At 54.4% G+C, this 12744-nt stretch overlaps 1 protein-coding gene across 1 annotated transcript in view; it reads right to left on the reverse strand.

The window, feature by feature from the left end:
• Positions 1-367: 367 nt before the first annotated feature.
• The window catches only part of HDAC4 (histone deacetylase 4), a 286639-nt gene continuing 274262 nt past the window's right edge, over positions 368-12744 (reverse strand). Inside the window, exons 25-27 of the mRNA XM_079924568.1 lie at positions 7026-7110; positions 5917-6058; positions 368-5086 (exon numbers count right to left, since the gene is read on the reverse strand). Of these exons, the coding sequence (XP_079780694.1) occupies positions 5047-5086; positions 5917-6058; positions 7026-7110 (267 nt within the window). The 3' untranslated portion in view covers positions 368-5046. The remainder of the gene's footprint in view (positions 5087-5916; positions 6059-7025; positions 7111-12744) is intronic.

Raw genomic sequence — 12744 nt, forward strand, 5'->3', positions numbered from 1 at the left:
ACCCTTAACCCCCCCACCCCCATTATTAGTCACTGGACGTGGGGGCCTGGGAAGGGGTGTGACCATTGGGGAAGTATGGTGGTCACCTGGGGGTGGCAGTGTTGCTGGGGGCCGTGTTTGCTGACTCACGGCCTCAGGGAGAGAGTGCCCGGCTGTGGGGAGGCCGGGCCTCTGGTCCCTTCCCTTCGGCCTCGTTCACCTACGCGGTCATTTCCAGACCAGGATTTTGGGGAGAAAATAGTGCAAGGACTTGAATTATTGGACATTTAAGTGAAGACACTCCTGTAGGCCATCTGTACGGGTGGAGGGTGACAGGGCTGCAGATGGGCTGGGTCCTAGGAGCCACCCCCCGGGGTCCCCGGCACAGAGCCAGCGAGGATGAGAGCACACGGCAGAAACCACAGGTGGGAGGGAAAGTAATGCTCTTTATTTACACCACAAGAGTGACAAGTCGTATGATGAGGTACAAACACTGGACTCCGGGTGAAGTGGAGTCGGCCGTCAGGGGAGGACACCTCAGTCAGTGAAAATCCACCCAGAGAGAAGGAAACAAGGATGAGAAAACCAAGAACAAAACCTCCAACTCCACTGAGCAAAGGAAAGAACCACTGGGAGGTCCAGACGATCAGAGAACTGATTAAGTTACAGATGAGACGGGTCTCTGCTACCAGCGCGGCGCCTGCATTAGCGCGAACAGGCGTCGGGTGGGACAGGAAGTCGTCACCACTGCGTTTTCCACGACACCGTGAGGAGCTCTTGGGTGAATAGGGCCAACCCCCTCCTGTAGACATAGGGTGACATGCTTGTCACTCTCGTAAATTGGAAAATAGCGCCTCCACTGTGGAGCACACACACCAAAACAACAACAAAAACAAACAGAAACTGTCTGCTTTCTTTTTCCTTCAACAGGAGGCTTTTAATCATGTCAAAGACAGAGTGAGCTGAGCTGGGAAAGCTCTGCTTCGTTACAAGGAAGAAATGGTTTCCTCTCGATGCAAAGTACGATTTGAAACCACAGTGCAGCACAGTTCGCGACTGCTGAGTTTAAAGTGAATCTTAGCCATACGTGATCTAAGAGTCAGGAAAAGTCGGCACAGCTGTGCGGAAACGGCCGCTGGGGCCTCGGGTTCCCCAGCAGAACCGACGGCCACCAGGGCTGGGGGTCGGGGGGCGGCGCTCGCCTTGCCCTGAGCAAGGGGAGAAGGGAAGAAACCAAACAGAACAAATCCCTCTAAATCAACCCGAGGGAGACAGGCAGTTCACTTTGAATTCTGCGTAGTTTCCCCAAAACACTGTTTCCACATAAATACAATAAACTCTATTATTGGTATGTCACAAGTGCTAGATAAACTTTTTTCTTAATATGACAAATGTTTAAGTAGTCCTTTTTATTTTTCTTACATTAAAAAGTACAATTTCTTAAGAATAAGTTCAATAAGATGCAAACGTTCCCCCCTCCCTCACTCTCCTTCAAGGTTTTGTTTCGTTTTACAGAAAAATTCCCATCTTTTGTGTCTGCAAATGTCATGGGAGGGGAACAAAAAGGCATTTCTCTTCTTCCCCAAGCTGCCGCGTTTGGCGTGCAGAATCCATATACGATATAAAGACATGCCGCTCGTAACAGCCCATGCAGCCTCGGCGTAGGAAACTTAGAAAAATATATTCATATGTATTTATATATATATTTATATATGTATCAATACCCATAAAACACGTGGGCCAAAAGTCTACAAAAAGAAGAATGGAATGAACGCATGGCTGTGACCAGGAGAGAAGGAATGTTCTGATCGAAAATTAAAAACAAGGAATTCCATTGCAATGCTGCAAAAATCAGACCAGTACAAAACGGTCCTTCCTCTGGAAACAAACTTTGAAAAGAAGTAAAGAAAAACCCAAACACTTTGACAAAGTGGCCCTTCAGAACCGGAGGGGCGGCCAGTCCCAGGGGCTCGGGCGCAGCCCAGGGACGGCCGCCTGCTGGTGGGGCTTGGGCGCCGCGTGGCGCAGCTGGAAGGCCCAAAGGCAGGGTGACACCACGAGTCCCGGGGCATCACGGGGTTTCCCGCAAAGGGATATAAAGTGCTCACTTGCTGACCCCCGGCCAGTGCCCCCAAGGCCTCTGCAAAGGAACAAAAAGGCCAGAGGTCCAGGGACCACAGAGGGAAGGTGTGAGGGGCCCTCCCTGAGGCGGTGGGCCTGCGGGCACCCCAGGTGGGCCCTCCGCCATCTGCCCTGGACGGCTGGCCGTCGAGAAGGGCTGTGTCTTTAAAGAAAAGAAAAGGCTACACGGTACTGCTTTAAGCACGCCTGTGAAGCTGGAGTGAGCTGACAAATGACAACGTTCCCCCTACCGGGCCTTCCGCAGAGGAGGTCCCTGTTGAATGAGATTAGAAGTAAATCCCCCCAAAGATAACTTGGCCACCAGGGTCCGTGTTACCCACCACCTGTAAAGAATGCCAGATGAGGTGTTCCTCCCCAGGAGCCACGGCTGGCGGGAAGTGGGCAGGCAGCGGGGCGGGGGGGGGGGTCCCCACAGTAAAAGGGGGCCGAGAAGGCCAGAAAAGCCGGCCGGCTGGGCCCTGCCACCGCTGTGGCCGCTGGGTGGATCCAGCTGCCCGCACACTCCAGCACCCCCTGCCAGCTTGGGCCTCAGGGCAAAAGGCCAGGAGGGGAGAGAACGTCAGACGTGTCCCAAGGCCTTCCTGTCCCGCTCTCCACCACCATCCCAAGTCTGACCAACAGCAGCCGGTGGTGACCAAGCCAGTCCAAGGAGCTGGATTCTCTTGGTCCAAGTCCGGCTGCGTCAGAGTCTCTTTCAGAAGCTACCCTGTAAACGTTGCCAAACTTGAGACTTGGCTGGGGGCCCCCGGCTGCGGGCAAGCTGTTCTGCACTCCCTCGACTCAGAACCTGACGTACACTTTGGAATGACACTTGGTGGCTTCAGGTGCTGGAAAATAAGTTACCAGTAAAAAGTGACTTTCAGTTACTGTCAAAGAGAAAAAGAGCAAAGGCTGGCCGTCCCGGTCAGGAGTCTGCCGTCCCTGCGGGCCCAGGCTCCCTGCAGCCACGGGCTCCGAGCTCCAGGCCTCCCGGCTGGGGCCCTACCATGCGGCTGCAGCAGAAGAACCCAGAGAGGGTGCCGGGGCCCCCCAGCCCCACACGTTGCGGACATGCTTACAAGGTCTTTGGAAAAGTGAAATGAAAATTCTATCCTGACCATGTGGTCAGAGAAGTTTAAACAAAAGCTTTGAGAATGCTGACGGCCCATGGTGTCTGGCAAGCCCCCCCAAGTCAGCGCTGCGATGACTCCCGCCCCCTCCCGGGCCCACAACGCGCAGACGGCAAGAAGGGCCCTGCACTCTACGTCCAGCCGAGGGGCGGGGCCAGGGGGGCAGACCTCAGACCCTGTTGCACATTTGCTGCTCACTGTACAAAAATAAACAGAATGAAAATAAGAAAGAAAGAAAACACCTTCCAAAGTTAAAAAAAATGTACAAGCAAAAATTCAGAAAGGAAGAAGTTCAGATGTTATTACGATTCAGAAAACTGCTAAATGGTGAGAAAAAATGTAAAATTCACAAAACAATGCTTATTCAGGATCTTTTTGTGAAAAATTCATACAAAATCAACAGCAAATTTATATTCTTTGCTATAAAAACTCATTAGGTACACATGTGCATGGAGGCTTGGAGTGGGAAGGGGCTGGGTCAGAAAATAATTAAAATGAAAGTACAATCTTGCAGGGTAGTTGCCCCGTGGCGAATGTGTGATTGAAAGCTCTCCAATCTGGAGTTCAGAAATACATGAGCTTCAAACTAGATCCCTTTCCATAAGCACCTTGATAGCTAATTCACAAGTCGTTCATTCGCCAGGGACCTTTACAATTTGCATTTATTATATATATATACTTTTTCTATAAATGCATTATAAATATTTTATCAAGATTTCATAAGAATCAAGTTTCTTAGCTTGGAATACATTGGAATATATATTATACATATATATATTTATTTATACCTAAAATTTAAGCAATACTTCATGCTACTTGCTTTTAATAAAAAGCATTCCGATCGTAACACTGAAAGTGTGCCTAGGACATGCTTCACAACCAAATGGAGATGCTCAATTGTTATATGATGTACGAGAAAAGAACACTTTGGATTCATTTAAAATTTGTTGGACTTCAAAACCCCCAACAGTATTTGCCACTTTTTTGGAACTACCTCCATTTTTCAACAGCAATAAAGTGAAACAGGGTGGCAGGACCTCAGCCCTCCGGAGCTGCTGGCCACGGCCGGGCTGCTCGCGGAGGGCCCGGCCAGCACGCACCGGCCTCTGGTCCCACCGGCCACAGGGAACTGTCCCACCGACTCCTGCTGTTTATTTTTTCTTAAGGCATTGTTCCTCAGACTTCAGAAAACCCAGCCACAAAAATCCATCAGAGCAATAAAAAGAAAGGCACAAACGCGCGTCTTCCACCGGCTTTGAGAAACCGAAGCCAGCTCCCGCGGGCTCACGTTTCTGTCTCGTCCAGTTTCTCTCCTTAAACGCTCGCCCACTCTGTGCCCCACCCCACTGTGCACCGCGGTGTTCGGAGGCCGGCCAGGGCCATGGCGACTTTCTCTTCAAAAGAAATAAGCTACAGGATGAGTTGAGTGGTTTACACGGAGACTGTGGAATTGTGGGGAATCACCAAACCGTAAGCACCAGTTTTAATCGAGTTTGCTTTGTGTCGTGAGAGCTTTGATTTCCATTTTCTTTTTCTCGTGTCGGCTAGATCAGCAGCTCTGCCCCGAGCCACCACAGGCTTCCTTCCTCTGCGGCTTCCCTGGGGAGCCCAGAGCGCCTGTTTCCGCGTGTCCCTGTGTCCGCGCGTCCCGGCGTCTGTCCGGGTCCTGGCAGGCAGAGGGCCGCCCGCTGCCGCCGGCCCCGCCGCACCTGCGGGCTCGGAGAAGCCGTGGCAGGACGCAGGGCGACAGCAACTTTTCTCGGCGGAGCTTCAAGACGGAGACAAACGAACAAGAGAACCGCAGCCTCGGGTGCACCTACAGGGGGGGCTCCTCTTCCATGGGCTCCTCGTCGGGCCTGTGGGGCAGCCCCGGGGAGGGGGAGGGGGAGGAGGGAGGGGGAAGGGAGGGGGAAGGGAAGGGGAGGGGGAGGGGGAGGGGGAGGGGGAGGGGGAGGGGGAGGGGGAGGGGAGGGGGAGGGGGAGGGGAGGGGGAGGGAGGGGGAGGGGGAGGGGAGGGGGAGGGGGAGGGGGAGGGGGAGGGAGGGGGAGGGGGAGGGGGAGGGAGGGGAGGGGAGGGGGAGGGGAGGGAGGGGAGGGGGAAGGGAGGGGAGGGGGAGGGGGAGGGGGAGGGGGGAGGGGGAGGGGGAGGGGAGGGGGAGGGGGAGGGGAGGGGGGAGGGGGAGGGGGAGGGGAGGGGGAGGGGAGGGGAGGGGGAGGGGAGGGGAAGGGAGGGGGAGGGGGGAGGGAGGGGAGGGGAGGGGGAGGGGGAGGGGGAGGGAGGGGAGGGGGAAGGGAGGGGAGGGGGAGGGGGAGGGGTGCAGGTGCATGGCAGCGGAGGAGAGAAGAGCAGACCGTGCGTGGGCGGAGATCCCCACCCATGAGGGCTGCTGCCACCCGGCTGCCCCGCCCTCGACTCCTAGCTACCCCTGCCACGGTAAGTGTTCTGGGTCCAGATGCCCTTCGAGTGTTTCTGAGGGTCTTGCGCTCTGGAGAGAGGTGGCCATGCCATCCGGTCCTGGACTAGGGTGGGGACACCTGCCCTCCCTCCCTCCTTCCCTCCCGGCCCTGCTGAGCTTGGCAGGGCCTACGGGGAGAAACCACGTGCATCTGATGGCGCCCAGGAGCAAAGACCTGGGGGGTCCGCAGACCACGTCAGCGCTCACGACAGGGCGGTGCCCACGCTCACCTCTTCTCGGGGGCCTTCACGCCCACAGACAGCGAGGCCATGGCAGTGACAGTCTCGGCCTCTTCGTTCTCGCACTTCTGGGCCTCAACCAGAGAGTAGCCGGCGGTGGAGGCGAGCCTCTGCAGGGAGCGCCAGTACTGGCCTGCGGGAGGGCACGGTTACTCGCTTACGGGGCCGGCCAGCAGCCTCCGCGCCGAGGGGCTCAAGCAGAACCCGTCACTCTCTCCAGAGACGGAAGCCAGGGAATCACCTGGTTACAAACCCACAGAGGCTGGGGCTCTTCGGAAAAGCTTCTGCGTGGCCCGCAGACCCAAGCCCTCCAGAGGCAGCACGTCTGGGATGGGGGCGGCCTCCCAGGAGGGCCCCTCCCTCGGGGTGCCGTGGGGCACTTCCCAACTCCCACCTGGAGCCACCGAGATGACGGGGGCGGGGGCGCGGTGCTGGGAGGGCCGGGGGGTCCAGGCAGCCTCTCCCCCCATCGGGGAGGCTGGGGGGGAATGACCCCGAGGCCCGGAGCTTGAGGCCGCAGCAGGGAAACCCTGGCTTCCACCCACCCACACGGACAGTCTGATGACTGGGTCACCCCGAAGACCCAGGACAAGCAGCTGTGTGATGCGGGCAGGGCAGGAGTCCCTGCTGTGCGCCGGCCTCCTGGGCCCCCAGGCCGGCTGGGAAGGGGGCTGCACCCGGGGCTGGGTCTCTGCAGGCTGAGCGTCTCTGAGCTATGGGGTGGGATCCTCTGGTCCAGGGGTAGGGGCCAGACCCGAGGACACAGGCTCACACGCAAGGCCCAGCCCTGCCAGCTGGGGACCCAGAGCAAGTGACCCCACAGACTCCTTGAGCCTCAGTTCTTTCACCCCCTAAAGCAGAGCCGATGACGTGACTGTAGCAGGTTGTGGGGAAATGAATGGGGGTAAAACGAAGAGTCTCTGCCAGCTCGTTGCCTTCTAGCTGAACGCAAGTCCCTGTCATGTCGGCCTGGGGAAGCAGCTGGCAGTGAGACAGACAGAAGGCCACGGGTGGGAGATGGGGCCACGGAGTCCTCCCTCCTCCCTTGGGTCTCTCCCCCAGGAGGGTCTCCCAGCTGAGCACCGGACCAGGCCACTTACTGTGGATTTCAATGACCTTCTCCATCGACCGGACAGCGTTCGCATTGGGTCTCTGCTGTAAAACCTTTTCTGGGAGAGGATCAAGCTGGGGAAAAAAAGAAGAATACATACTGAATTAATATCAGTATAATCCCCGTGTGTGTTAAGATGGGATGTCCAGAGTCAGCGTCTTTCTGAAGTGTACTTGCTACTGAGCAAACAAAACAGCTTTAAGAAGCCAAATGTGGTTTTGGCATTTATTACGGAAATTTTTTACAAGAATAGATTTATTTTCCTTAAGGTATTTTTCTTAGGAGGCTATCAGGTATATTTGTGGGTTCCTCTGTGAGCAGAACGACGGATGGTGTCCACAAGTGCCTGGTACAGAAAGGCAGCAACTTGGCCTCCACTGTTGATACCACAGCATAACATCAGGGGAGGCATCATTACTTTTTGGAAATATCAGTTTCAAATCCCCTATAAATAAGGGTTTTACTAATAGTGCTTGAATATCCCCCATTCAGGGTTTCCTTCCAGTAATGGGGAAAAAGGTAAGCGGAAGGGAGCGCGCAGCACCTCAGCGAGGCAACCTGTGCTCTGCGTTCCTCCGCAAGTCCCGCAGCAGATGTTGTCAGAAGGCACGCACGCGCCCGCCCGTCAGCAGCCACAGAACCGCCCGAAACGTGGGATGAAATAGCTCACAAATACGGGAACAGTGTAAACAACCAGACAAGCCTACAGAACTGGGGGAGACCTGCTGGGTTCTGGGACAAAGCTGGGAAAGCCCGGGGAGGTCAGATAACGGGGACAGGTCCTGGGTTGTGCACGCCTGGCCGTGATGACCACCGCCCCGCCAAGGATGAGTGGACAGAGCGGGCGCGCACGGACCACAGGTCCCACCAGTGCTCGAGGGACACGTGTATCCCCAAGCCAGGCCGCCAGTTAGCACTGCCAGTTCACTTCTAGGAAGCATGGATTCCCAATCACAAAAATCACAAGACACACAAGTAAGTGAGCATGAACTTGGGTCAGGAAGAACAGACAAGGTCTCTAATACCTCTCTCCAATAAAAGGAACCAGGCTCCTTGGAGAAATGGCTTGCTCCAGGGCTGGGGCGGGGAAGATGCAGGATGAGCCTGGAGCACCCTGAATGCAGAGGGTAGGGAAGGACGCGCTCAAAGACAAAACAGCGGGCGTGTCAAAGGGACACACGCGGGGCCAAGGGGAAATGAAGTACGTACAGGTATTGAATTATATCTCAGAATGTAAAATTAATATCCACTAGTCCATACTGGCGTGATAAGTGACTGAGTAAACAAATAAACAGTGAGAAGAGATGCATCTTCCTTAAGAGGGATTCCAAATAACTTATGTGCACACCCTGTCTCTGCGAGGTGGAGCCTGCCACCTGCCACCCTGCCCCCCCGTCCTAGCTGAGCTGTGTGATGTCCATCGAAGAGTCCACGTGGGAAGAGGAAACACGGAAGCTCGCTGCAGACGCCTGACCAGCACACTCTAACTCAGCGCCCATGTCAGCTCCAGCGGAGGTGAACCACATGGACGGCACCACGTGGATGGGAAGGGCGCCCGACCACGGGGTCTTCCTCCTCCAGCCCCTTGTTCCAGTCCAGTCACGAGGGAGAGAATCAGACATTCTACAAAACACCTGGCCAGGCTGCCTCCAAACAGAGGCCAGCCTGCCTCCAAGAATAACAGAAGATTGAGAAAGTGTCATGGCCCAGAGGGGACTAAGGAGAAGGACCCTGAAACAGAAAAAGGGGAAAATGAGTGAAAGCTTCCTCCGTCCTGGAGCTCACTCAACGGCAATGTGCCAGGGTTGGTTTCTCAGCTGTGAGAAACGCCCCATGCTGAGTAAGACCGCAATAACAGAGGGAATTATTTGAGGGTCTGCAGGGACACGTGTGCAGCTCTGCAACTTTCCTGTAAATCTGAAAGTATCCCCAAGTGGAAATTGTTTTTAAAAAATGAAGATTTAGATCCTCCAAGACTTTAATTATTGAAATGATCAGCTTTAAAGTATAAAGTAATCATGTTTAATATATTAAAAATAAAAATAAGATACTACTGAATGGTGAAAGGACCAGAGATCACTGAAACTGAAACGGAATATTTGAGAGAAAGCCAAATGGAACTTCTAGAAATGAAAACATAATTTCCTAGAAATTAGGAACACAGTGAGACGAGCTGGAGAGAAAACTGGTAACCTGGAAGCAACAACTGAAGAAATGAGCCTGAACGGGGCCCAGAGACAAGGGACAGAGGAGGTCAACGTCCCCACGAGACTGGGGGGTGGGTAACGGACGGTGCCGACGGCCGAGGATTTTCCGTGACTAATAGAGGCATCATCCTCAGTTGCACGTAAAACACAGACGGTTGGACAGGACGTGACACATGACAATGGAATCCAGCCTTACGCTATTTGCCAAAGGACATACCTGGGACATTGGAAGAAGGCTAAAAACCACACATCAGGCACACCCGATAAAGAGGGGCCGGTGCAGCACCTTACGTGTTTGGTACAACACACTTAAGGAAAAAAACCACAACCGGACATAAAGAAGGTCACTACACGATGATAAAAATGTCAACTCATCCAAAGGGTACAATGATTTAAAATTTGTATATATTTAGTAAAACTGCTTTCAAATGTATGAAGTGAAAATGGACAGAACTAAAAGGAGAGACGGATAGACGTACCATCCTAGTAGGAGATTTTGACACGTCTTTCTTAGATCACGCAGACAAGCGGACAAAAATCAATAGGGGAAACCAGAACATGAACAGCACAGTTAGCAAGGGTGGTTTCGTGGGAATAAATGGAACACTCTGTAAAACAGACGAGGGACACGTCACTTCAAACGGATGTGGAAGCGTCTACACAGACTGACACGTACTAGCCCATGAAGCAAGTCTCCACAAAGGATACCTGCCACCCAGACCACCTTTTCTTAGTACAGTGCCATCTGCTAGATACTGAAAACAGAAAGAGAGTCACGAGCCCTGTGGCTGGACATGGTAAACACACCCATCGTGGGTCAAAGAAGAAATCGTAACAGAAATTATGAAATGCATAGAAATAAAAAATAATGAAAATGCCACACATCACAGTGTGTGAGACGCAGCTAAACACGGTGCTGGGGGACATTTATAACCTTCAAGGTACATATTGGAAAACAAGACTGAGAACTAAGAACTGAATTTAAGAAATGAGCACAAGAACAGAACAGCCCCAGAGAAAGAAGATAAGAAAATACACAGAAAGGGGCAGAAAGACATTTTGAAAGAAAAAAACATACTGTAGCTGAAAGTTGATTCTTTGAAATGACTAATTAAATCGACAAGCTCTGGCAGGGCGGATCAAGAATACTAAAGAGGGGCACAAATAACACACTAGGATAAGAAGCACCACGACTACAGGAATAGCAGAAATGAAAGACAGTGAGAGAACGATATTAATTCTGCCAATGATTCTGAAAACGTGGCTGATGTGGAAAAAATTCCCGGTAAAGTGTAACTTTCCAAAATTAATTCAAGAAGGGATCAAAAATGACGAAATCAGCCACTTAAAATTTTCATCCACAGGAGACCCGTAGCCCAGGAGAGCCCTCCCAGGCAAGGGACAGATTATTCTGATCCTACACTCACTCTTCCAGAGAAGAGAAAAAGAGGGGACTCCCAACCTCCACGGGTCCACCTGCCCATCCATCCACCCATCCATCCATCCCTCCATCCAATTCCTTCCCCCAAGAATAAATTGGAAAAAGATGGTCTAATAGAAAAATGGGCAAAAGACACAAAGAGAAAGGCTGGGTGGTCAAGAGACACGTGAAAAGGTGCTTGGCCTCCAGGGCATGAGGACGCGATCCTCTACAACATCTGGTGCCGTGCCACCCTGCAGACTGGCAGGGATCAAACGTGAGACACCGTGTCGCTGAGGGTCGTCCCCCACTGCTGACGGCCCGCAGGACAAAGACCCTGATGCCACCTCGTAAACGTGGGACCCACCCCTCCCTCCACCAGGATCTGCCTCAGAGATGCGGCTGCCCTCCTGTCCCAGGAGACTGCACGGGCGTGACTCTCAGACAACCCGGTGAGTCCGGGGCCAGAGATTCAGCAATGGAGCCTCCTGCTGTGCCCACTGCCGGGCAGCCCCGTGACGACGGGAGTGTCCCCGAGTGCCCTGGCCACCCGAGGCTGAGGGTGATGAGGGGCAGAGCCCAGGCACCTCACGGGCACGGAGCTGGAGCAGAAAACACGCCTTTTAGGTTTGGGGTCCTCACTGCAGCATGACTTGCTGTGTCCTGACTGTTATGGCCCAACTCTAAGAGTCTGCTAGAATTTTAGTTTTATCACTTTTAAGAAAAAACAATTCTTTAGAAAGTAACTCATTCCAAAAATCACCTATCACTTCGAGGCAGAGGGGTGTGTCAGAGCGTGGCACCAGGAATTTTCTCACATTTAAACCCAGGTCCTGCTGTTCCCCGTCCCGGGCGGGGGGGATCCCCACGGCTCATGTCCCCAGCAGAACCCACATGCGGCTGGCGGCTGGCCCTCCTCCCAGCACCCTCTGCCACGGTCACGTCCAGCGAGCACCTCGAGCCCACGTCTGCCCCCTCGCGTTTCCACGGCGGCCCCTTGTCTCCAGCCGGCCCCGGGGCTTCGCACGCTCCCAGCCTTGACTTACAACAAAACGTCCGGGAAGCGGGGAGAATTCACATCTCAAAATATCAAAATCCCCTACTGCCTGGGATTTTATTCTTTCATTTAATAGATATTACTGAGCAGCCCGGTAAGAACCAACAGGGAACAAAACAGACAAACCTCCCCCCAGCCTCACAGAGCGTCTTTCTAGTGGGAAACACAGAGCAGGGTCCCGGGTCTGCGGGGCGGGCGGGGGTGGGTGGCGATGCTCATGCAGGGGCCCGAGTGGAGACGGCAGGGAAGGGGTGGGGAGAGGAGGTCAGGCGCGCTGAGCGGGGTGGGGGCCGCAGAGTGACGCGGAGCAGAGAGGCGGGCAGCTTGCGGGGAGCTCTGAAGGACAGAGAGGCGTCCAGCAGCCCCAGATGGAGAGCAAACAGGTGGCCGCAGCCCTGCTCGGCCAGAAGGAGCTCGTGGGAAGTCTGGTCCAGGCCGCGTGAGCTCAGAGAGCCGGGCCGTGTGCCCTCGCGCGCCCGCCTCTGTCTGGAAGGCGCCAAGCTGGGGAACCTTCGCGGGCCTCCCCTGGGAGAGAAGAGGGGGCCGGCTGTGGACAACGTCGTGTCCCGAGCGACAGACAGGGAGCCCTCAGCCGCCCTGTGGCACGTGTACCTCGTGTGCTGGACGTCAGAACCAAACTGGAAAGGAGGCGTATCCTAAGCTCAACCTTTAAGAAGCCGGCCTTAAAGGTGGCACCCCTCCCGGTCCGAGCTCCAGGGCGAGAAAGCCCTGCACCCTTGGATCGGACACAGCCTGGGGCTGCGCTGGTCGTAGCAGGTGTGGAGGTGGCTTCCTGCTCTGTAGTCTACAAGGGCCCACGCCGCAAGTGGGAAGAGTCACGAGGTTACAGCACCAAAGAAAACAGTCCTTAGGATATCCCGGAGGAAGCGAGGCCAGAGTTTGTGTTTTTCAGAATACACAGAACTCCACTTTGCTGGGAGTATCTGGGCCGGCCAGGAAACTGTGAGATGATGTAGGCCCAGGCCCCTGTCCTCAGGTGCACACGCCCCATCGCCCCCTCAGA

The sequence above is a fragment of the Stenella coeruleoalba genome, assembly GCF_951394435.1.
Source record: "Stenella coeruleoalba genome assembly, chromosome: 6".
In the NCBI taxonomy this organism is placed as follows: domain Eukaryota; kingdom Metazoa; phylum Chordata; class Mammalia; order Artiodactyla; family Delphinidae; genus Stenella; species Stenella coeruleoalba.